The sequence below is a fragment of the Balaenoptera ricei genome, chromosome 2 (assembly GCF_028023285.1).
Source record: "Balaenoptera ricei isolate mBalRic1 chromosome 2, mBalRic1.hap2, whole genome shotgun sequence".
Taxonomy (NCBI): Eukaryota; Metazoa; Chordata; class Mammalia; order Artiodactyla; family Balaenopteridae; genus Balaenoptera; species Balaenoptera ricei.
Window position 1 is genome coordinate 138,672,228 of NC_082640.1, and position 26,787 is coordinate 138,699,014.

Consider the following 26,787-nt stretch of genomic DNA (forward strand, 5'->3'; position numbering starts at 1 on the left):
AGACCCTCTACTGTCTGCTCTTCCCTATCTCTCATTTCTTTTTCTTCTCCCAGGACAGGATGAACGGTTAATGCCAGTGTTTGTAGATGACCACACCCCATGTTACCCATTTTCTTTATTTTTGAAACTGCTATCTGGCCAAATGCTTAGTACTGTGACCTACACTAGTAGCTGTAGTAAGTGAACTACACTCCATATAGGCAGGATTTTGTTTTGTTCATTGCTCTATTTCTAGTGCTTAGAACAGAACCTGGCATGTAGTAACTATGTGTTGAATAAATGATTAAAGGATTGAATCAATAAATGTAAATACAGGACTTTCTCTTTCTCTCCATTCTGTGTATTAAGATATAGGGCTAAGGAAAGTTCCTGTCTACCTCTGCATTAAGACTTTCCCTTGGAATTATTCTTCTTGGATTTTATATATCTGAAAAACCAGGTTGGGCAATTTCCACCTTCCCACTCCCGCCACAGTTTGTCTCAATCTCAGATTCCAGAGAAGTTATAAAACTTTCCTAGAAAGTAGTCCTTCTTGTATGTCTCTTCAGTGGATGCACAAATAATTTCTAAGCACTGAGGCCACACCTGCCACCAGCAGGAAAAAAGGATCAGGCTACTTAGTGGTCCTGGATTCAAGAGTCCAGATTCTAATTCAAAACACAACCTTTTGGGGTCTGGTTATAGCCATAAGGTTGTTTTTGAAGCTGTCATAGCTGTTGCAAACAGGAAAGCTAAAGTTACACTTATTATCCCCCAATTTTTTACCAATATAAAATTTCTTTTTATTTAAATAGGAATATTTCCTCTCTGGGGAAAAAAAACATCTATAAAAATTCAATTTGAATTGAACCTCATTAGAAATGCTTTAGGTCCATGAGAGTCACTGCTAGCAAATATACATTTTTTAAATTGTAGACAAACATATGACTCAAAAGAACTTTGGAAAAAAACAATGTAGAATACAGAATTCATATTTTTGAAGTGGTATGGGAAAGAGTGACTCCTAAATTCTTCTAAACATTTATAATAGAATTTGCTTTTATTAGACAACAAAAGTTAACAAGTTAATAGCAATAGAGGAATGTAAAACTGCAGTTAAAGTTGAATGTGAGGTGGGTGGGTAGAGATGACCTGGGAGGCTCACTTGTTCTTTGAGCTGATTCACTTTCTCCTGAAGAAGGCTTTTCACCAGTTTCAATTTTTGTTCAACTTCCATCATTCGCTCCTCCATGACAGTTACCAGGTGTTCCTGGTTTCCCTGAAGGAAAGAAAAAAAATTGTATTATCATTTGAAAATCATGCCACACAAAAGCACTAATAGTTAATTTTCCCCATAAAATGCCTAGAGAAAGGACAGCAAATGTTTGCCTTTGAACAGGAAGGGTGGATTTCTGATGAAATGGGAGCTCTGAACACTGCATGGGTTGCACATGTTAGAAAAGTAACCCTATTAGAGAAAGAATGAAAGACAAAAAAAGAATCTTACCTGTGTTACCATCTTCCCCTGAGATAAAGCAAAATTCTTAAAACCCATAATTTAAGATCTGTGTGTACTTATTATAGTAAAATAGGTATCCAAAGTAAATTAAAAGATGGTTCTCAACCTTTCATCTGTGATTTGGGTCTTTGCAATACTGTGGGCCTTTCAACAACAAAATAATCAAAAACTGAGTTTATTCAGGATCACCTAACATTTCCAATTAGCTTGCAATATGTGTCTGTTTTTCCTTTGAAATGGCTGATTACTGTGAGGGTGTTTGTTAGTGTTTCTAATAGCCTCTTCCTGCTAGTTATTCTGGTTACTGGTTTCCTAATTTGACTTGTCAATGTGAAGCACATATCTGAATTGGAGGATGGGTTTATCATTAGAACAGATTTAAAATTGAAAATCTCCCCATAAAAAACTCCTAGACAAAACAATAGGGCAGAAAAAGGACTGCTTTTTCAAAACCCACACAACTCCTTAATCCATCACTGTTGTATGAGGAGAGAAGGAGAAGCCTTCTCTCCTCATACAACAGTGATGGATTAAGGAGTGTGTGGGTTTTGGAGCGCAGAGGGACCTGGAACAAGATTTAGAGTGCAACTGATGGCCCTTTCTTCCCAGTCCACCAAAATTTTCACATAAAGAATTTCAGATTTTAAAAGGTTCTTCAAATGTTTAAGCAAGACTCAGGTATTAGTGGCTGATGGCATAACCTGTCCTTAAAAATATTCCCCAAAAGGTGTCCTTCAAAAAGCACAAAAAGAATGACCAAATGTGAGTTGAAAGCCAACATTTGTTTGGATATTAAATAATAGCATTTATTCAAGCATAAAAGAAACAACTACGCCATGAGACTAATTTGAAGAGAAAAATTGTAGTAGGCAAAAGACTAATGCAGAAATTTCAAGAAACCGGGTCTTAAGAACATCTAAAATCCTATATTTTAAAAGTTATAATGGCTTTTTAAAGTTCAAACATAAATGGAAAATGCCAGATTTCTACTTGCCTTAAAAGAAAAAAAAAAGCTAAACAAACCAAAAAAAACCCCAGATAATTAATTCAAAGAACACGGGGCATGGCAAAAGAGTGGGGAAACAGGGAAAACAAAAGCAGTCATATATTTAAAATTTATTTTATTTCATCAAAAATTTCCTTTTTCCTGTCAAAAAAGTATTATACATCTTATATAAAACAGTATAAATAACCCTGATTTTCTTCAAATTTCACATATAAAAGTAGTACCTTTTGTTAAAAATAGTTACAACATATGGAATGAGAAAATATATAGAATACATCCTTTCAAGAATCTCAAGTCCACACTCTTTAAATCGTATAAATAATTATGTATAACAAGCTGATATTTGTGAATTTGATTCACAAAATCTGTCATTTCTACATAAATAGGAAATATAATACTGCAAAGGCTTAACAACAACAATAATAATAATAATAAACTTAAAAGAGCACTTGATTCCAAAACATTTCTCAGCTTATGTCTCTGTTTGTGTGGTGTGTGTGGGTGTGTGCATTTGAGTATCTGCCATGGTAAGAAATGCCATCAATAACAGCCCAGTGTTCACAGGTGCCCAATCCTTCTGTAGGAATCTGCATGCACTGCTCGCTGCTCCGGTAGCAAGGCCTAGAGAAAGAAGGCAAGTGGTACACTTCACCCTGATGTCAAGATTATGTTTTTAGGGGGAGTCTAAATTCACACATTTATAATGCAAACAATTTTTAAAAGCAAACATCAATACTACATATGCAAGCGAAGCAACACAAGGCAGAAGAAATCACATCACTCCACACACACAGACAACGTGCAGATTCTAATAGCATTCTGTATTCTTAAAATTAGTGTCAGCTTAGTTACCAGAAACAGGAGAGCCTGCAATGGCATTCTAGTGAGAACAATAAGCAGTCCACCCTGCCATCTGGAGGAATTCTTTTTTTTTTTTTTAAAGTGCAAAAGTCTTAACAAATTTTGTCTATATAATCCTCAAATAATTGAAGTAAAAGGATTAAACATTGGTGGGTGGGTTGGGAAGAGCATGTTTTGAAAATAGTGTATATGAGAGAGCAATGAGTAGGATCTTAGTCTAATCATTTGGTTTAAAATGTCCATTAAAAACTGAGGTCAAGTTTTATAATTCATTTCTATAATGAAGAGTTGAAGCATTTGTCCAACACCCACCATCACAATTTTAATTCTGGAATTAAATTTTAGTATTTGGAAATTGAATGTAGGAAGCTTCCAAAAACATGGATTTTAAGCCTTTGTTAGAAAGAATAGATGACAGAAGTACATCATGCAAAAGCATAGATATATACTAGTAGGAGAAGAAAACCAAGTTGCTCCAATGTATAATTATGGTGCTAATGTGACTTTGCAAAGCCACGGTGAGGGGATTACAGAAAGAGAGGTGGGAAATTCCTTGTCAAACGTCAACTGAAAAGCAAGGTATTTGAAAACAGAAGAAGAGCATCCAAACTAGAACAAACTAATTTAGAATTCTACAAACTAAGGAGTAGTTTTAATTTTATTCCTAATTATGAATAAATGGGCAAGACCAAAGAGTCAAGAGACTTCTGAAAGAGGAGAATCATGAGTGAAGCACTAAAGAGAAATAACTATTTGAAAACCTAGGTAATGTAAGATTGTGTCTGGTAGTGAGCTGGGATAATGCTAATTCAAAGGGAAGGGGAAGAAGATCTTTATTTTCTTAAAAATAGAGTTTTTCAAACTAGATCATTAAAAAAATAAGTGAACTATGTCAACTAAAAAAGCCACTGATGACATATTCTACTTTATTAGTTGCGAAAAGTCCCCATTTGTGAATTCCATGGAACTCAGCAGGCTATACTCCTCTGGTACAAGAAAACCCAGGATGCTTTGTTAGTAATACATATCCTAGAGTTGCACTTGAATTCTGTAATATCTTTGGCATTAGACAAGAATGTTAGGTCAATTGTGCAATATGCTCAAGTGATCCTGAGACTTCATCATCGATTACAAATGTGCAAAGGAGACCCAGAACACTTAATTACCTAGCTTAGAAGCTGAGAGCTCAAAAGCAGCACTGCAAAAACCAAAACCCAAACATCACTGCAGTTCTGTGGATTTGTAATTCAGGTAAGGTGTAACTGTCTGACAAAAGATTTAGGTTCTTCATCCCCACATGTGAACTGGTATAACTTTCAAATAAGCAGGTAAAATTAAATTAGGTGATCTGAGTTTACTATTAGAAAAAGATCCTCATACCTGTGGTGTGTTGATTTCAGAAGTCCTGTTTTCAAGTTCCTCCTGCAGGCACTGGTTTATCCTTTCTGGCTGTAGCAGCTGGTATTGAAGCTGCAGAAATTGCTCCCTGGGAACCATTGGACAGGCTTGCTGCTGGAGCAGCTGCAGATCCCAAGCATGAGGGGATGGGCTAAGCATCACAGTGGACCTCAGGTGCTGCATCTAGAGGATAAGGGCAAAGCCCTGGTCAGCTGCAGTGCCTTCAATCAGAGAGTTGCCCTTGAAAGTGGCAAGCAGAGAGTAATGAAGTCTATGAATTCATTAATGGCCTCTCAGACTCACTGGTAACTTGAAAACAAGCAGCACATTATCCTGAGTAAGAATAAAGAATCATTTTGCTTAGGAGATAATACATTTAATGAATAATCAGGCCTTAAAAGTTTGACTTAAACTGTACTTCCTCATTCTTAAGTGACTATAAGACATGAGGTACATGATGTACATATGTCTGAATTCTCCTTTTTTCTTCTTACACTAGAACATTTAATTATCCCTCTTTAAAAAAAAAACAAACAGGGTTGGAATAGGCAAAGGGGAGAAAGAGTTTATACTTTAGAGTTTTGCCACTTACCATTCATAAAGATTCTTAAGAGCGAATGTTCAATGACTACATTTTTTCCAAGTTAGCAATTTGTTTTGAAGACTCTCATCTTGCATCTCAAATTATTTTAACCTATCTTAGTTTATCAGACAGGAAATTCTGGGGCATAAGGTGATACCCCAGAACATCTGGGAATTGAAGTACATGGAATGAAAGTATTTATTCAAGACAATGAGGAAATGGTATGTGTATCTCATGCCAATCAAAGTTGGGGCGAGGGAAAGGAAAAGGCACTGCATTTGGCTAGTGAAGCATGCCACTTCACATCTGTCAACACATTCAGCAGACACAGAGCTCAATGGAAGACATGCAACAAATATGACCAAGTACTAAACTCAAGTAGAAGCACCCCCAGGCATGTGAGAAGGGGAAAAGGCCCTCTAAGACACATCTATAATTAAATGTTATCATGAAACTTCAGAGCTACTATTCATTTCCTTAAATCTAAATTTCTGAGGTGGGGTGTTACCCATTTTGAAATATTTCTAGTTATAGATTTAGAAAACCCACCACTTTATTTTTAAGAATAAAGAATATGGAGAATTATGATCCCCTGATTTTATATCAGTGGGATGATTTTCTTCACACACGTCTTTAAATACTAAGGAAAATCCTGATGTAAATGTAAACAGATATATTCCAAAATTAAAGCAAAATGAAAATGAATATTGGCTCTTAAGTTATTTATTAACTGTCATAGTAGTAGAAATGATTACATGAACAAGGAGTTTAATGAGATGTCTCCATGCCATGAAATTCATTGAAAGAATGTTCTACCTTCACACACTATCTCAGGCAGAGAACTGCACCCTTCTCTGCTAGTTCCAACCACAGAGTTCTAGGTACAGGTTAGCCACAGATAAAACAAAAACAAAAGAGAATTAAGGAGTTATAAAAAGAGGAAGAAAATATGAGTTATAAAGAGAAAGAACAGTACAAATTGGGTATATTATATACCTGACCACATGTGCTCTAGTCAGTAGGAACTTACAGAGAACCAACATTTACATTTCTCTGTATATAAATTTTACAGATATTAAAATGTCTCACAGTTCTAATTCTGCAGCCACTTCCTCATCTATTGCAATTTGGTTGGTTTACGAGCTTGCTACCTTTACCTCCACCCATCCCAACATAATAATTCAGAAGATTCCAAGTCCACTATGGAATGGACCTGATGTTAAATACCTTGCCATGTGGAGATGCAGAATATAAACTATAAAACATTTTTGTTGTTCAAGTGTCTGAACTGTTGGCTAAGAGGTACCCAACAGACTTTAAGAATTGCTAATAGTCTACAACCCTGCTTTTGAGTGATCAAAATGAATTGCTTATAGAACACTGCCTCATATAGTTGAAAAAAACCCTGGAGTGGGAGGCAGATTCTTCCATTTTCTTGTCTAGTGATTTGGGACCTTTAATTACCCTGGGGTAGGGCTATGTATTATATTACATCAGTGACTTTCAAACTGGCATATAGGGATGAGGAGAAACCCCTTCCCCCAAGAGGGTGCATACATCAGATTGAATCACCTAGAAAGCTTTCCCTAAATTCCTTGATCCCAAAGATTCTGATGTAGGAACATCTCCCTGCCTGCTTACTGCCTCTCCCCCAAACCCGATGAGAATCCATGCCAGAGTGAGAGGCATACACCTATCCCTCAGGTCAGGTGGGCACAAAAAATGGTGTGAAAACCACTGTTCATCCTCAAATTTGGCCTAATCTATAGATATCATAACATAAATAAAAATCCAATTTACAGGGCTGGTGGGAAGGTGGAATGGAGCATTACTGGTGAATGGTTAGAGTTCCTGTTTGGGGTGATGAAAAAGTTTTGGAAGTAGTCATGATGGTTGTAGAACATTGTGAAAGTAATTAATGCCATCGAATGCCACTTAACAAAATTTGTCATTTTAACCATTTATATCTATCTATCTATACATATATACCTAGCACAATTTTTAAAATAATGTAATATACCCAAACCACTGAATTAGGCACTTTAAATGGATGAATTGTGTAGTGTGTGAATTACATTTAATAAAGCTGCTGAAGAATCGAATTTCTATGTCTGTACAGAATTCATAGCTCAGTCTTATTTCTAATGAAACTTTAATTAGAATAGTGTATGAGATGTTCTTTTCAGTGTTCCAGTTAAAAATTCATGCTTTTTCTTTTTCCAGCTCCAGTGCCAAGAACACTCAATTTCCCTCGTCCATTAGCAAATATTTACTACTAGATCAGGGAGAAAAGTAATGAGGGGAAATTGCTTATGATGATTAATCATGTAAAGTAGGATCGGGAGAGAAGGGGGCTTCTGAGGCCAGAGAGAACGGTGGGAGAAGAACTGGCCTGTTGGCAGAGCATTTGGAGAGAATCTGACAGTGATTAAGTATACCCTGTTACTTTTCAATCAGGTACCAGACATGTCACGCTTAGCTTCAGATATCTAATTCATTAGAGTATATAATTATTTCATCAGAAAAGCGTATCTACATCTAAACACAGCCCGCAGCCCAAGGTTTTAAACATGTTTATTATACGCTGTCAGAGAAATAAAAAATGGTTTGGATTTCACTCTTTATAGTTTCACTAATCTCCCTATTAGTGGATATATCAGAGAACATAAAATTGACAGAAACCTTAGCGGTCATTTAAATGTCAATGTGCTATGTTTGCCCATATTTCATATCTAAAAACCGAGCATCTATTGAAACTTACCTTTGCATGTATCCCAGCTTCATGAAAGAAAATATTTACATATCTCTCTTCCTTCCTGTAATTCTGGCTTAAAAATATTTGTATACATAGTACTTTTTAAGAGCACAAAAAGACATTTTCTACCCATGCCTCTATACCTTATATAAATTTTACAGATCATTCAATGTTGGATTAATTAATATTTTCATTACCCAAAGCAAAGTATCTCAATGAAGTTTTTACTTATTAAGGAGGATTTTACATAAGTTGTTTTACATCCTATGATTGTACTTGGTATTCAGAAAGCAATCTATTAGACTGGAAACTCAATGTCCAAGCTGACAGGTTTTACAAATCCACTTTTATATTTATCAGATGTACCTCTCCCAAGGCAGTGCTGAGTTACAAATATAGTAATGAACAACAGCAACACTTGAAAATTAAACCTCTAAATGCTAATGCTCTTAAATTCCCTGCATGCATTTCCCAACTGAACAGGTTGTTACAGAGCAATCACATCTATAAAACACTACACTGTGGGAGGTATCAGGAAACTGTTAAAACCACAGCAATGGTGAGAGAGCTCTGAGCCTCTTGGTCAGTACTGAACAGAGTCCCTGCCACTTGAATTTGTTGAGGTACAGTACAGGTCCTTGCATTTTAGGATAGTCAACATTATTCCTTCCTCTGTGAAGCAGTATATATATTCCTATGGCTGTGTAATTAGCAAAAATATCTATCAAACTTGGTAAGACAGACCAAAGAATCCAGCTTGGCAATGTACTTAGATTTTCACTGTTTTCATAATAGGAATTTAATGCTATGCTAGTCTCTCTCAACAAATGGCTCTTTCATGGATTAAAATATTCTTCATAGCTAAGGTCATTTGCTTAAAAACTTACCTCCATTAGCTGCTCATCCAGTTTTACTTGTTTCTTTTTCAGGCCTTCATTTTCCAAATGAATTGTTTCTAATTCTCGTTCAAGGGAATTCATCTGACTAACCTGTTAAAAAACAAAAAACTCCCTTAAAAACAAAAACAAAACAGTTGAGTTGCTCTACTTTATTTTGACGAATTTATGCTAGTCACAAATCTCAACTCTTGGAAGAAAACTGAGTTCATTCATCAAGGGAAAACAACAAACAATATAATTCAGTGCACTGATTATATTTAGGTAGTCTAGTTTTAATCACCACTCCTCACATAGAACAGATTCCTAAGGCAGGTAGCTTTCAAACTTCAATGCCACTCACTGTAAGAAGCACATTTTCTCTTGCAGCCCAGTACAAACACCCATACCCACATGTGTGTGTGTGTGTGTATATAAATATATATATGCGTAATCAGTTATAAGTATATATCACTAAGAGAAAACTTTCATGAAATTATCTTTACCATGAGCCATGCACTCTGATATTTTCTAGTATAGTTTAATAATTTAAAATGCTGGTATTTAACTAGATTGATTTCGTGATCCTCTACTATGGATCTGCAGTAGGGAAAAACATGTCTTAAGGCAAAGTTTAAAGGTTTAAAACTGAGAATACATAAACCTGATTTAACTCCTTTCTCAATTTTAAAGAAGAAATTTGAAGATTTTATGAGTATCCTTTTTTGGAATTCTCTTTATTACAGAATCTTATGAGAATCTAATGAGCTAGAGGACACTGGGATTCAGAATACTGCTAAGTAGAAAACATATGACACTATTCTAGAGTGCTGATTTTTGTTTCTATCAAAAAGAACTGAGGAGGGTAGCAAGAATTGTTAAATGGAATTAAGTGTAATCTTTCCAAGTACATTTAAATTCACTGTTATTTTAAAACCTATCATTAGACTTTTCCTTTGGTGAGCAGCTAGATGAAACCCAATGTCTTTCTGAAAAGTTTACTTGAATGTACCTAAACTTAAATGACATTTCAGCTTTAGAGCACAACCAGTCTCTTTACTGCCAATGGTCATAACTTTCACAAACTTAAAAAAATTTTTTTGAAATATTTATAACAAAAGGAAATGACTGTTCATCATTCTTTCCAGATTTTTAAACAAACCATAATTTTCAGAAGAGGAAGGTAATACAGGCATACCTTGTTTTATTGCACTTCGCTTTTACTGCGCTTCTCAGATATGGAGTTTTTTACAAACTGAAGCTCTGTGGTAACCCTGTGTCGAGCAAGTCTATTGGTGCCATTTTTCCAATAGCATTTGCTCACTTTGTGTCTCTGTGTCACATTTTCATAATTCTCACAATATTTCAAACTTTTTTATTATTACATTTGTTATGGTGATCTGTGATTAGTGATCTTCAATGTTACTACTACTATTTGCTGAAGATGATGGTTATTAGCATTTTTTAGCAATAAATATTTTTAAATTAAAATATGTACATTGTTTTTTTAGACATAATGCTATTGCACACTTAATAGACTACAGTATAGTGGAAACAATTGTATAGGCACTGGGGAACCAAAAAATTCATGTGACTCACTTTATTGTGGTGGTCTGGAACTGAACCCAGAATATCTCCAAGGTGTGCCTGTAGTGAAAACTCTGAGTTTAGTTTAGAAAAAGAAAGGAAAACAAGTAACAACAAGAACTCCCACAGTAACACTGGCCTAGAACTCTAACTTCACGGAACCAAGAATAGAAAACAAACTGAGTCATGCTACAGAGGTTTAACCACGTAGTAGCCAGCCTCCAAGAGGGTCCCCAGTGATCCCTATCTTCTGGTATTCAAACCCTTGCCTTGTCCCTTCCCCACTATACCAGGATTAGTCTGGGTGACCAATAGAATAGAGCAGAAATGATGGTGTGTGATTTCTGGGATTAGCAAATAAAACATACTACAGCTTCCATCGTGGTCTTTTGGGACCTCTCTCTCTCGTATCACTCATTGCCACATCCTGAGAAAAGGCCCAGGTGGTGAGGAGCTGAGCCTCTGGCAATCAGCCAGCAAAGAACAGAAGCCTCCTCCTAACAGTTGTATGAATAAATCTGGAACGGATTCTCTAGTACCAGTGAAGCCTTCAGATAAATGCAGCCTCAGCTGATATCTGGACTGCAGTCTCAGGAAAGACCCTAAGCCAAAACCACTCAGTTAAGTTGCTTCCAAGTCCCTGACCCACAGAAACTGAGACAATAAATGTTTGCTGTTTTAATTTATTACACAGCAATAGTTAACTAATACAGACCATATTAAGATGTTCCTAATATTCAGGCTATATATGTTTTACTAACTTATAGAAGCTTACGATACTAATGAAGATAATTAACCATCTTTATAAAAACTTAAATTGCTCCTTTTTAGTGATCACTCAATCAAAAAGAACTATGATACTGTTTTGACAAGATTACAAAAGCATAGATATAAGGAAGAACCAAAATATGCCATTGTAATCATTTCCTGGAAGCATGCAGGGGAAGAAACATACACTTAGGGATACATCATAGTCAGGACATAGCCACTTGGTATTAACTCTCAAAAACTCACCTTTCTATTAGTAGGAGATCGTTCCTTTTGAAACTGTTCACACTCTCTCTTTAAGCTCAACTTTTCCTGCTCTGTGGGCTTCACAGTACCTGATGAGTTTAGATGTTTTTGGAGCTTAGGAGGAAGAAGGTTGGATTCCAGTTGACGGACCTAACAAGAACCAGTAGAAGAGGAAGAAATGCTAATATAACCACCCAGCCAGGAAAAACAAAAAGCGAACATAAGGAAAGTTTGTATTCAGTTCTTGGGTTTTGTTGTATTAAGAAAACTTTTTCCAGTCAAGTCTGCCAATTCTTGAAGCTTACTTTTTTGGATTTCAAAAGATCCTTTCTAGGTAAATCTATTTTTAGTCTGATGCAACACTGAGGATCAGAGAAGGACGAAGGGACTTCTGGCTCAGCCAAACAACTGGGAGTCAAGAGTGTGATGTGGCTGCCAAAAAAACACAGTCTGTAGGCACCTTTGCTCTGACATGAGCGTAACTTTTAGGAGTGAAGGGGGTGACAGTCCCACTGACTTTGTATTGGACTGTTCACACCTGAAACAATGCATTTACATCAGCTAAGTTCCACGAGGAGAGCGACCATGTTTAGTCTGTTCAACACTGCAACTTCCGTGATAGCAGAGTTTCTGGCACGGGGTAGGTGTTCTAAATGAGTATCTGTGCTCCTAAGAGAGTTCCTCCTCAAAAGAGGTATTTAAGCATAGGTTAAACATAGTTGGTCAACTACTTAGCAGACGTAAAGAATTTAAGCATCAGCTTAGTGATGAAAAAGATGATCTTTAAAGACCATTCTAGCCTTGAAATGCTGAGTCTTTAAAAAGGGGCACCTTTTCTCTTACAAGAAGTTAGACCAACAAGAATTGAGTTTAGTTTTGCCACTTTTGTACTCCCAGTCTTGGCGGCTAGCCTATTTGAATGAGGAATATATGGTTAACATAATTTCCATTCATAAAATCACAGATTTTAATATAGAACTGCTTATACAAAATGAAAAATATTATATAAACATAGCATGATAAAATTATATTGCAAGTAAATGATAAATTATACATTCTTAAAATAAGTCTGCCACACCAGAATACTCAAATCCATACCCTAGAATCACTGCAGTCGTATCAAACATTCATTTACAAACATATGCCACCATGTACAACTTTTCAAGTTACCTTCTCCCGGGAGTGTATGAGTTCCGCTTTGGTGTTCTGTACCACGGTTTGGAGTCTCTCATTCTCTTGCCAAAGCAGCTGTTGTTCCTCATTCATCAGGTGATCCAACTTGTCCCAGGACAGCCTTTGCTGTTGGTTATGGAATCCTGATGGATGGGTGCCTATATCTGGGGCCCAGTTCTTAAGAGAGAATTGTAGAGTTAAGCCTTAAAAACAAGCTGATTTCTTTTTTGAGCATCTTCTAATGAGAGTGAGCACATGTATACCTAGATATAAGTAAAACAATATTCCTGAGTTTTGATTTAAAAAAAAAAGGTTTGGAAACTCTCTGTTTAAAATGGCCTTTGGCAAAATAGTCCCGTCAAATCTAATAGCAAAGATGATTGTAGGGCAAGTCCCAGTTCCATATAGGACCCAAGCGCATAGAGATTGGGGACCTTAAAAATTACCTTATTCTTATGAAGTTATGCTTTGAACCCAAATAACTATTCTTTTGGTTAACAGAGAACACAGAGAACTCTGAAATGCACTGCTAACTTGAAAGATTTCACATGCTAAACTCTACTTTCATTTTCACATATGCATCATATCCTTTTTTAGAATCCAAAGCACATATCATCCATATAATTGAGGCCTGAACTCAGGAATATGCTTTAAGCTACCACGGTGATTTTTTTGGATCCTGAAAAATGCTTTAAAAAAAATTTTTTTAAAGGTTAAAAAAAGGGTTAGGGTTAGGGTTTTTTCTTTTTCATGTTTTGCCTTTTAAGCCAAAACATGAAAAGGGAAAAAAAAAAAAAAGGTACAATCTCATTTTGAAAAAATTTTCAGCCCAGAAGTAATTTTTTAAAAATGGAAGCAACTATTATGTTTTTAAAAAAAACACCACAGTTTAAAAAAAAGTATCACCAAGAGATAAAGTAGCTGAATTTAGTACCTACTTTTATGGTAGGACAAAGTCTTAACATCTACCCAAGACTGACATACATACATTGTTCTTAATTTATTTGCACACAGATGAAACAGCATTGTGATACATTAAAATGAGACTTACTTTCTACAACATCAAAATGTTTTTGTTTTAATACTACAAAACAACTCAGCCATGGTCTTCTGACTTGCACAATTACCTTGTCACTATGGTTCCATTTACGTGAGGTTCAGAAACAAGCATCCCTAACCTATGGTGGCAGAAGGTAGAGAAGTGGTTCCCTTGGGGTTATCAACTGAAGGGGACACAAGAGAGCCTCCTGGGTCCTGGAAATGTTCTTTATTTTGAGCTAGTTGGTGGTTACACAAAGACAAACATACATATACATTTTACCTATAACTGTGTATATTTACGTATACATACATATATGTGTGTAAAAACAATCAAGTTATAGACTTAAAATTTATGCACTTTACTATATAAAGTTATATCTCAATAAAGAAGAAAAGAAATTACCTTGTCACCAGCATTCTGAAGTTGCTTGTGTAGAGACATCACTTCTTGTTTTAAAGCCTCCTTTTCCTGCTGAGTCACTTGTAGATCAGATTTAATTCGGGACATTTGCAGGTTTACATTCTGCAGGGTGTCTTCTAAATTCTGAACCTGCATCATGAGAACAGTCATACACTGTGACAAATCCTCATGGTCTCACCTATAGCATGTCCATGTATGAATGAGCTAAGACAAGAGAACTCCAACGTCCCTTCTGCTTCTACTTACTATATCCAGGTCTTTTCAGTTGTTCAGTGCAAATCTAGGATATTATGTATCTTTACAGGGTGTTAAGTTATATTTAGGACAATAATGAACTATGCCTAGAGCAAGGTATTGTTGGTATAGTCATCTGGTATATTACCAAGTGATATCTTACAGAACCAAGGAATACCAACTGGCATCACGACAGATGATTTTACTGAACTTTGTAGAAATTATGTTTTAGACTGTGATGTTGGTTTGTAAAGGACCTCTTAGATGAAAATAAAAACATATCTTTGTAGAATGCTACTCCACGCTAACAGCTCATATATATTTCAATTTTAAAAAATTTAAATTGGTAAACAGAATGTTAATAGAGAGCTTTAACTATAATAGGGCATGAACCTGCCTTAGAAATCCTAATTCTAAATTAGAAATAAGCAGTCATTTTTACACACTATTCTCAAGCTTTCATAAATAAGTAATCTCATAATGATGAGATAATCTTATGATTATTTCATAATAATGAACTTCGGGAGAAACATTGTTCAAATTATTTTACTACACTGTAACGTGTCAAATATTAGTTAAATTAAATCATTCTGAGCCCTCTTAGACCACATCCACCTGGAACATTCTTTCCACTTGGAGTTCTGCTGGGAGATACAGGAAAATATTAACTGTGCAGATGAAATAAGAATTGTCCACATACCTTTTCCTGTGAAGCCACTAGCTGTGATTTTAAGCTTTCGCTCTGGTGTTCCCAAGACTTCTGTTCTTGCTTCATAGTAGCAATTCTGTGCTCTAAAAGACTTGATTTTGCCAACTGATTCAGGAAAAGAAAAGAGGTAACAGCATTTCTACAAACATGTCTAGCCTCATTTCACATGCCTTCACTTATACTGAAAAGATCAAGTACCATCTCTCTACATAGGGGATCAAGACAAGGTAAAAGAGAGACATTTCCTTGACTCCCTTTGTACCTTTAATTTTGAGTCTCTTCTCTTTGGGGATTTCAATTTTTCCTTCTCATTGCCTCATGTTTTTGGGTGAGACATGGTGGGCTGGAAGGCAATTAGAAATCCCAAGAATGTGCCATAATAGGAAAATATGGAATGCCTATTAAGGCAGGTGGCACAAAGGCAGTGTTTTTGGATTTGCTAGGGAAAATACAGTAGAAAAAAAAGTGTCTATGTAATGGATTTCAGATTATTAAATACATAATATATTATTTATATTATATATAAGTAGAATAGTGATATATTTGAATAATATATATTAAGTAGCATAGTTACTTATTAAAATAAGACAAACTTTATATTACCGTACTTAATAATATATTTATTAAACAACTAATCTAGACTCCTGTTAAAATCATGGCTTCAGCAATCTACAGATTTAATGTGATCCCTATCAAATGACATTTTTCACAGAACTGGAACAAATAATCCTAAAATTTATATAGAACCACAAAAGACCCAAAATTGCCAAAGCAACCTTGAGAAAAATGAACAAAGCTAGAGACATAACCCTTCCAGACTTCAGACAATACTACAAAGCTATAGTAATGAAAACAGTATTGTAATGGCACAAAAACAGACATACGGATCAATGGAACAGAATAGAGTCCAGAAATAAACCCACACACCTACAGTCATTTAATCTTGGACAAAGGAGGCAAGAATATATAATGGAGAAAAGAGAGTCTCTTTCAATAAGCAGCATTGGGAAAGCTGGACAGCTACATGTAAAACAATGAAGTTAGAATACTCCCTCACACCATACACAAAAATAAACTCAAAATGGCTTAAAGACGTATATATGAGACATGACACCATAAAACTCCTAGAAGAGAACATAGGCAAAACATTCTCTGACATAAATTGCAGCAATATTTTCTTAGGTCAGTCTCCCAAGGCAAAAGAAATAAAAGCAAAAATAAACAAATGGGACCTAATTAAACTTAAAAGCTTTTGCACAGCAAGGGAAACCATCAACAAAACAAAAGGACAACTTGAAGACTGGGAGAAAACATGCAGAAACGATGTGACCAACAAGGGATTAATTTTCAAAATATATAAACAACTCATACGACTAAATATCAAAACAGAACAAAAAAACAAAAACACCAAACAACCAAATCAAAAAATGGGCAGAAAACCTAAACAGACATTTCTTCAAAGAAGACATGCAGATGGCCAACAGGCACATGAAAAGATGCTCAATATTGTTAATAATTAGAGAACTGCAAGTCAAAACTACAGTGAGGTATCACCTCATACCAGTCAGAATGGCCATCTTCAAAAAGTCTACAAATAATAAATGCTGGAGAGGGGGTGGAGAAAAGGGAACCCTCCTTCATTGTGGTGAGAATGGAAATTGGTGCAGACACTATGGAGAACAGTATGGAGGTTCCTTAAAAAACTAAAAATAGAGTTACCATATGATCCTGCAATCCCACTTCTGGGCATATATCCAGAAAAGACAAAAACTCTAATTAAAAAAGATATATGCACCCCAATGTTAATAGCGGCACTATTTACAACCGCCAAGACATGGAAGGAACCTAAGTGTTCACTGACAGATGAATGGATAAAGAAGATACATACACACAGTGGAATATTACTCAGCCATAAAAAAGAATGAAACAATATGGACCTAGAGATTATCATACTAAGTGAAGTCAGTTAGAGAAAGACAAATATTACATGATATCCCTTATATCTGGAATCTAACAAATGGTACAAATGAACTATTTACAAAACAGAAACAGACTCACAGACATAGAAAACACACTTATGGTTACCAAAAGAGGAGGAGGAGGGAGGGATAAATTAAGAGTATGGGATTAACAGATATACACTACCATATCTAAAATAAACAAGGATTTACTGTATAGCACAGTGAATTATATTCCATATCTTGTAATAATCTATAATGGAAAAGAATGGAAAAAAAGAAGTACACACACACACATACACGTATAACTGAATCACTCTGCTATGCACCTGAAACTAACACAATATTGTAAATCAACTATACTTCAATAAAAGAAAAAAAAATCATGGCTTCAGGAGCTCTAAGGTCACAAAATACTGTTCTAGGAGACTTTTAGGCTAACATGTAGCCCCCCACGTGCCACTGGCATTAGAGAAATGCTCATTATGGTACACAATGTCCAATGATGGTAAAAAAGTCTTATTTTTACTACCTTATCAACACAGCTATTTAATTCTTCACTTAGAGCTTCCTTTTCTTTCAGCAGTTTTTCATTGTGGCTTAGAATACTAGAAATTTTTTGCTGGAAGTCAGAGAGATTGGGACATCTGTGCAGCTGTAAGAGATAAACAAGCCCACCCATCACGTCTCATGGTTGTATTTAAAAAGATGTATTTATAAACAGGACATTTTCATGGCTGCTGCTGTTTCCCTATCTGTAGATATTTCCGAGGACATATAAACTCTAGGGGACTATAATTAACTTTAACAAAACGTTCCCTGCTGGCTTCTCTCTATTCTCCAACTGACTGCCGAAATGTCTGCTTAGACAAAATCAACCAGACATTAAGTAATGGTCCTAGCTTTCTGTTTTACCTTCAGGATAAAATAAATAACATACTGCCATTCTGTCATCAATTTAACTTGTGTACATATAGCACAAAACATTTTCCCCATGCCTTTTTAACTAGAAAAAAATCTTTTTCAATCAAGACTATGGAATTGGCATCAACCAAGTACAATGTATTAACCAACAAAAGGGGAAGTTTTTTGGTTTTTTTTTAATATTTGTTTATTTATTTGGCTGTGCTGGGTCTTAGCTGCGGCATGTAGGATCTAGTTCCCTGACCAGGGATCGAACCCGGGCCCCCTGCATTGGGAGCACGAAGTCTTTCACCGCTGGGCCACCAGGGAAGTCCCAAGGGCAAAAGTTTAAAGATAAATCAAGCAGTGTTTTTCAGCTCGTTCTGCATACCCTTCCCTTTGGAATATGCCTAAATTGACTTGCTAAGAAAAAGGTTGCTGGTGTGGACACACTGGCTTCTTCCTCTGCACTTTATGGCATCAAGGCAAACCGAAAACTTTTTGTTCCTTTTCATCATCAGCCTTAGCACTACTGACATTTGGGGGCAGGTAATTCCTTGCTGTGGGAGACTGTCCTACGCACTGTAGGATGGTTAGCAGCATCTCTGGTGTTACCTGTTAGATTCCAGTAGCACAGCCTGCCTCCCCATACACTGGGTGTGAAAACCCAAAATGTCCCCAGACATTGCTAAATGTCTTGGGGTGGGGGAGCAATTTCCACCTCCCCACAACCACTGCTTTAAGGAGACTGATTGTTTCTTACACTTCTTAACCCTTCCCATAGTTCATATGTTTTCAATTTCCCTCTACTTCACTTGGCTTTCAATTTTCAATTATTTATTGTCATTATGATTTTATGGCCATCTTTCAACTTTTTACCTGAAGTTCTATTACATTTAGCTTTAGGAATAGTATGACAAAATAGACTTTAAGGATTGAATCTTGTCTTCAACTGGCAGCAAATCCAGCATAATTTACAAATCTAAACAAGCCAGAAGGATGAAGGAAAGTGTAAAGAACCTGGGCATTGGTTAACAAAGGCCTTTTTTCCTTTGCTCACTACCCCATCTCCAGACCCTCACAAAGCCTGGTATCATTTTGGGTGTCTACAGACTGGTATGTGACTACTGCTGATGCTATTCGTGTTTCTTTTCAGTGCAACAGATAATACAAATAAAAATGTTTTGTGAACAAGAAATTATTATGTCATACAGAGAAGCACAGGCTTTCTAGGTCCAAGCTGTATGGAAGCAACAATGGGCTGACACCATCTTAACTCTTGTGATCCAAGAGTCCAGGTGCCTTGAACAACTGCCCACCAAAATCAAAAGGGCTCACTGTTTTTCCATCTCACTATTTATATCAATGCTTCAAAAAAAAAAAGCAATAAAAATGTGCCAAATGATGTCCTCATCATATTATTTTACTCCCAACTCGGCTTCTTTTCTTCTGATCCCTAGCTTGGCAAAATCACAAAGCATACATTTCCCATGCTATGGATTTGGAGTCCACCATTATCATCTGAAAGGTTGAACAACAGACAGAAAATGATAGAGAAAAGTATGCCCAAGTTAATTAGGATGAATTTAGTAATAACAGCTCTGGAATACTTATATACCACAGAAGAGCCTTTTAACTTCTGGAATGTTTATATGGACAGACAGCTTCTGCTATGGCAGAACAGATAAACTTTGCATACCAGCATCTGACTTGAAAAGGTTCTTATAAAGCACCTATCGGGTACCAGTACTGTATTAGGCAGTGTAAGAGATACAAATTCCCTGAGAGTCTTATAATCCTATTAGGAAATCAAGACTTACAGGTGTCAATTAGGAATCAACATGAACATAACACACTCAGTGGTACAGACTCAGCATTCAGAGAAGGACACCTTCATGCTCATAGGCTGAATAGGTGTTAAGAGAATTTTATAATCTAAGGATATCATAATATTAAAGTAATCCTTTGGTGAAGCAAATAAATAAAATGGAAAAACTAAATTCTCCTAGTATAAATCAGAATTGCTCAAACTGAGGGATTCATGTGCTCATTGAAAAATTCAGAATAAAGAATAAAATTGGACAACGTTCAGAATATATTAAGGTGAACCCTCTTTTATACTTAAAATTAGGTCTTTGTTTGAAACTTTGAAATGTGCTTCTTAAAGCCAAATTCATAGGTGAGACTGCATCCCTGATAATGTTCTAGAATCTACTCTTCTGCCCAAGATAGATGCCTCAAACTCACTATGAGAAAAAGGGATGATGAGGGACCAGCTTCATCTGTGTCTCACAAATCTGGGTGAATAGATATTAAAGTTATGAGTAAGAAAGTCACCATCTTTTTAGACAAATTTATATTATTTAAAACCTGGCCGGGAGAAGGTACAGCAACAAATTTCTTAAACTGAAGTGGTTATGGTTCATTTATAGTAACAGAATGTCAGTCTACAACATGTAAGTTACATAACTAGAACAACATTTAGAGAATTAGCAATAGGAGCCCTTATAAATAGACTTGTACTGCAAGCCCTCAACTTTACTAAGTAATAAGCTAGTTAACAGGACTCAGTAAAAAGGACATTTGGTGGCTAGAAAAGTCAGACCATCAGGTGCATATTATTCTATGAGCCCCCCCCATACCCCCTGTCCCCACCTAAGCAACACACGATCTTACTTGTTTCATTTTCTCCAGTTCATCTTTGAGAAGGAGGTTTTCCTGTTCCACAATATGAATTTGTAGTTTAACTTCAGAAAGTTCTGCCTCCAGAGAAGACACTAAAGTGGAAGACTAAGAAAAAATTTAAAAAGTCATATAATACACATATTCATTTAGCCTGGGGAAACTTAGTAAGTTCACAAAAGGCAGCATTAAGGAAACACTAGTATAAATTCAGTCACACACTATTTAAGATCATTTGTCCTTACACTCAGTGGAACTAACCAAAACTATCTTTTAATAGACTTTCCACTAAAATGGCATGAACGTGATTTCTAAGTTCGTTTTTGAAGATTTCTTCACTGTAAAGTTACTATCTTTCTGTGGGGGGAGATGCTTTGAGACCATGCAAATAGTGTTTTTCCTTAAGCTTTTGCTTATTGATTTTAGTGTCTATCAGTGGATTTTATCTACAACAATTACTACTCTGGTGTTTGCCTAATGAAGACTTTCTATTTCCTTCTTTCTTCCTACATTTATTAATTGGAATTATCTTGCAAGGAAGAGCTGTTATTTCTCCCCCCCGTTATTTATGTATTCAATTTTTTTTATAACAGTATGGACCTATAGATATTTATTTTATTTTGCATTTTATAATTATACTTATTTTATGCTATGCTTTATTTTGTTGATCAAATTATTCCAGCTTTGGCCATTAGGAGCTTCTTCAGGTTGTGCCCTGTCCTTTTGACATGCCCCATCTTTTGGGGGGCACCTTTTTCTTTCTGACACCATGAGATGTTCCAGGCTCATCTTGAATTGACCCTGCCCCAGCCTTGGGAGCAATCATTTTTCCAAGTAGCCCGGGCTCCTCTTATACGAGAATAGTGTTTAGAAACCACGATCTGGGTACTCGATCCACATACACACATCTACATCTCTGTATCGATCTATCTGTCTATATATTAAGAAATACGAGTTTATACTAATACCTCAAATTCCAATCCAATCTCAGAGGGTTCATTTTAGCCTTTTCAGTTTCCCCACTTGCAACTTCCTTTTCCAAAAATGAGAAATGCAGTTCTTATTATCTACAATACGTTTACTTATTTGTTCAATTCTAGTATATGCAGAGTAGTTCCAGAATTACTAACATACACCCCCATGAGAAACACATTTACTGACTAGATTATTATTGCCTTTATGTACACTTCTTTTTGTCTTAACCCTACCATATACAGTCAAGATACTAATTTCTAAATTACTTATTTTCTTCCACATTGTAGCTATGTTATCCATTTACAATAGAGTTAGGTTCATTTGTTAGTGTTTGTGTTCCATTTTAGTATCCCCCCCATCTTTGTTTTTTGGATTGGTTTTAATTGTGTGTTTATTTGAGGGGGTATGCGAAGAGTATGTAAAACATTACTATGGTTCTAAGCGTCAGAGCTATGTGAAAATGTTCTCAGAAGTGTCACTCCCTTCCTCATTCCTTCTATCACATTCCCATTCCTCTCTTCCATCCCTTCCCCACTCGCCCTCTATAGGTAACCATCTCTTTAGTTATCTGGTTTATCATTCCCATATTTCTTTACATAAATTTCTTTTACACAAATACATGTGTATTGTCTAATATCCCCTTCTTTCTTACATGGACGGAGACATACTATCTTAGATACTCTTTTGAGCTCTTCTTTTTTCACCTAACAGTATGTCCTGGAAATCATTCCACACCAAGAGATCTTTCTCATTTGTCCATTCTTTCTTTTTCTTTTTTTATAGCTGTATAATACTACTGCATGGTGTGGCTATACCCATCATATTTATCCAAAAACTCTCCGATGTATGGGCATATAGGTTGTTTCCAATATTTTGCAGTTACAAACAATGCTGCAATGAATAACCAACCCTTTGCGGTGAATTTTCATATTTTTAGAGGAATATCTTTAGGGTAAATTCCTAGAAGTCAGATTGCTAGGACAAAAGGTAAGTACGTATGTAATTTTGTTAGGTTTGCCAAAATTTCCTTCCAGAAATACAATATCAGTTTATATTCCACCAGCAATGTATGAAAGTGCCTGTTTTCCCAAACCCTTGCCAACAGAATATGTTGTTATATTTTTAAATTGTTGCCAATCTCATAGGTGAGAAATGAGATATCAGTGTTATTTGCATTTCTCTAATTCTGAGTAATTTTGAACATTTTTTCAGGGTTTGAGGGCCATTTTTATCTCTTTTTTGTGTGTGTGAATTTTTGTTCATGTATTTTTTCCCATTTGGCTATCAGATTTTGCTCCTAAGCCATTTGACTTTTAAGAGTTCTTTACATAGTAGGGATATTAGCTCCACTCTTGGTGGTATATGATGCAAATATTTTCTCCCAGTTTGTGAGCTGTCTTTTGACTTTGTTTATGGTATTTTCTTGGTCATGCAAAAATTTTAAAAATTTAATCAGGTCATTTTTTGCCTCTAGTTTATGAGTCATCGTTACGTAGCCTTTCTCTACACCAAGCCTAAAGATGAATTTGCCCGGTTTCTACTAGTACTTGTATGTTTTACCTTTTATATTTAGACTCCTAATCCAATTGGAATTTACCCTTATGTATGGTATAAGATATGGATCTAATTTTATTTTCAATTGTCTACCCAGTTATCTAGGCACCACTTATTAAAAAGTCCATCTTTACCCCAGTGATTTGAGAAGCTACCTTTGTTACATACTAATTTTCCATATGTATTTGGGTCTAATTTTAGACTTTCTCTTCCACTTATCTGTCTATTCATGTGCGAACACCACACTGTTTTAATAATTAGGACTTTATGTATAAGAAATTAAATATAAGCATTTCTTTTATTTACTGGGATTTCCTCCAGAAAGGCTGTAGAGTGGCTGTAGACCATACCTGCACTTTACAGTGTTCCAGTTCTTCTTTTAGATTAGACTTCTCTTGTTCCCATTCCTCACATGTACTGTGTCCTGGCTCTTTATCCTTCTGACTTAGCATCTCTGCCAGACGTTGATTAACTTCTTGCAGTTCTTTCTGATTTTGAGAATTCTTTTGGCTAAGCTCCATATTTTCCAAATCCAACTGTTGGTTTTTGGTTTTTAATTCTGAAATCTAATTAAAATTGAAATAAGTCTTAAAAACTAGTTATCCTACTTCTGCTAAAAATATATTTAGAGACTAGTTGTTTTACCCTCTCTATGTAAAGTTATACACACACACACACACACACATTTAATAGCAGAAAAAATACATACTCATTATTACAAAGTCAATCAGTTCAGAAGAGTATGAAGAAATGATAGACACTCTGTCCACAGAGTACCCCACAGGGGTAGCCACTGTTCACAGCTGGGTACGTATCCCTACAGATTGTTTTCTATGCATATACAGACCTATATATGTATAGTTTTTTTCCTTCTTTAGAACAAAAATTTGCATTATTTCAGATGTTCGGATAGTCTGCTTTTTCCACTTATAATATCTTACAGACTCTTATCTTTCCAAATCGATGCATTCAGAAACCACCACATGCTATATTTTTAGTGTCTGTAGGGCAGCGGTCGCCAACCTTTTTGGCACCAGGGACCGGTTTCATGGAAGACAATTTTTCCACGGACCTGGGCTGGGGAGGGGTGGGGGAGGGGGATGGTTCAGGCGGTAACGCGAGTGATGGGGAGCAATGGGGGGCAGCAGATGAAGCTTCACTCTCGACCGCCGCTCACCTCCTGCTGTGTGGCCCGGTTCCTAACAGGCTGCGGACCAGTAGTGGTCTGCGGCCCCGGGGTTGGGAACCCCTGCTATAGGGTATTCCATGTATCAAGACATTCCATACTGCATTTATCCATTCCCACACTGATGGACATATAGGTTTATTATCATTCTTTCTTTTAATTATGAAGAAACAAAATCTTTTGGAAAATTCATTTACACATGGTAGCATTTTGTATTTAGGATCTTATTTTTGGAAGTAGGGCTGCTGGGTTAGAAGGTGTGCATATACATTACTGTTTTGATCGATATCCCCACAATGTCTTCCTCACAGACTACCAACTTATAGTCCTATCAACAATGTATGAGTATATTCATTTCCTCATTCCCTTTTTAATACTAGACAAGATCAATCTTTAATTTTTGCTAATCTGACAGGTGAAAAAAAGAAACTCATTTAATTTGCCCTTCCCTAATTACTAATGAAGCTAACCATCTTTTTATATGTTCTCTTCTTTTTTTCTGACTTGACCAATCATATAAATTATTCACTTTTCTACTGCATTTTGCAATTTGTTTGTAAGAGTACAGAATATATTTTGGACGTTAACACCTTGTCTATTTCAAGCGCTGAAAATAGTCTTTTCCCAGGATGTCCTTGTCTTTTGACTGTTTCAGATAGATTCTCAAATGGCTTTTCCCCCACACAATTGCATATTGTTGAGATTATACAAATTGGGCATTGAACGGCACAAGCTATCTAAATAAATCATAATTCTGTGAAAATATACACGGATTAACTAGTATTCTATATCTGTAAAATGCTGTTCTTAACTTTCTGCTTTTAATTGTGGTGAGGAAAGAGGAAGGAGCTAACATGAATCGAAACCACATGTGGGGACCTCCCTGGTGGTCCAGGGGATAAGACTGTGCACTCCCAATGCAGGGGGCCCTGGTTCGATCCCTGGTCGGGGAACTAGATACTGCATGCATGCTGCAACTAAGGAGTCCGCGTGCTGCAACAAAGATCCCGTGTGCTGCAACTAAGACCTGGCGCAGCCAAAATAAATAAATAAATATTTTTTTAAAAAGCCATCTGCTACAAAGAGCACAACTGAATCTAATTAAAAACAAAACAAAACAAAACAAAACCACAGGCTGCATAGAGCTAGTATTTCACAGGTTCAGTTTTAGAGGTTATCACCTCCCCACTCCCACTGATTATAAAGCTAGTATTCAGCACCAGAGTCTAGAAATAATATATACGTTATTATATTCACAAAAAATAGAAACCTAGTTTAGAATTAGCATGAGGTGAGTTTCCATTTTGAAACTCAGGATTTACAACCTTACCATTATTAGCTACGTTTCCAGTAGCATGTGCTGTAAATTTCAAATTTAAAAAAAGAAAATTTTAGAATCAGGAAACATTGGGAAATATTCTCTCTTTACCTGTTTCTTTAAATTTTCAACCATCTTCTGAACTGCAGCTTTTTCCTGTTTTACGGTTTCTATTTTTTGCCTAAAGGGACAATGAAAATATAACTTAAGAGTTAGGCTTTAACAGTTGAAGTTAAATAGTTTTAGTCCTCACAAAAATGCCTTAAGAACATTTAAATATATGTCTTACCACATTTCTTCCTGAGATCCATTTAATTTCCCTAATTTCAGGTTAGAAATGCTGTCTTCTTCATTTAAAGTAGTAATTTCATTTCTCAAAATAGAATTTTCCTCTTGAAGCTTCTCAGATTCATATCTGAAGTACAGAGATTTTAAAAAAAATAGTTGTAACAAGGCAGTCATCTGGCATCTTTGGAAAATACTTTATAGTAACTTCCAATTAAACACGTGTTCCATGCCAGTTAAAAAGAAAAGCCTAAATTAGTAGTCTCTTGGTGCTTGGAAATCAAGCTACGACATATTGACTCATTTCTTTTGAGAAGCAAGAATTTCACTAAAAGACATTAGGGAAGTGTGACTAAAACACTTGAGCATGGAGACAGAAAGGAGACTCAATGCCCATCCTGGTTGCTGACTTTCTCAGTGGCAAGCATATGCTTTGAGCAAATTATTTATTTCAGTCTGAAGTCCTGCCTGCTCGTAAAAGACAAAAGCCATATTACTAAGCTGTATGAGCTTCAGTTTTAAACCCCAGGGTACCTAGAGAAAGAAGATTCACTACATAAATGAAAGAGCCATGTCAAAATATGTACACTAATGTTTACTTTGTGATTTCTTTCATCTCATTATGATTTTTAGAACTAAATATGGTCTGAGGTAAAACGAGGAGAAACTACACCCAGAATTATTTTGTTTTTTCATATCATTAAGATATTTCAGACATGATGTAATATTTTACAAGTTTTTTTTTGAACCAAATTTGTTAGAAGGCTACTG

At 35.9% G+C, this 26,787-nt stretch overlaps 1 protein-coding gene across 1 annotated transcript in view; it reads right to left on the minus strand.

Moving 5' to 3' along the window:
• Positions 1–1,008: 1,008 nt before the first annotated feature.
• NIN (ninein) overlaps positions 1,009–26,787 on the minus strand; it is a 100,124-nt gene continuing 74,345 nt past the window's right edge. The window contains 13 exon segments of the mRNA XM_059914202.1: positions 1,009–1,102; positions 1,105–1,258; positions 4,746–4,946; positions 8,989–9,090; positions 11,578–11,727; positions 12,748–12,927; positions 14,195–14,341; positions 15,147–15,260; positions 17,646–17,768; positions 20,693–20,806; positions 23,578–23,793; positions 25,843–25,912; positions 26,021–26,146. Of these exon segments, the coding sequence (XP_059770185.1) occupies positions 1,065–1,102; positions 1,105–1,258; positions 4,746–4,946; positions 8,989–9,090; positions 11,578–11,727; positions 12,748–12,927; positions 14,195–14,341; positions 15,147–15,260; positions 17,646–17,768; positions 20,693–20,806; positions 23,578–23,793; positions 25,843–25,912; positions 26,021–26,146 (1,735 nt within the window). The 3' untranslated portion in view covers positions 1,009–1,064.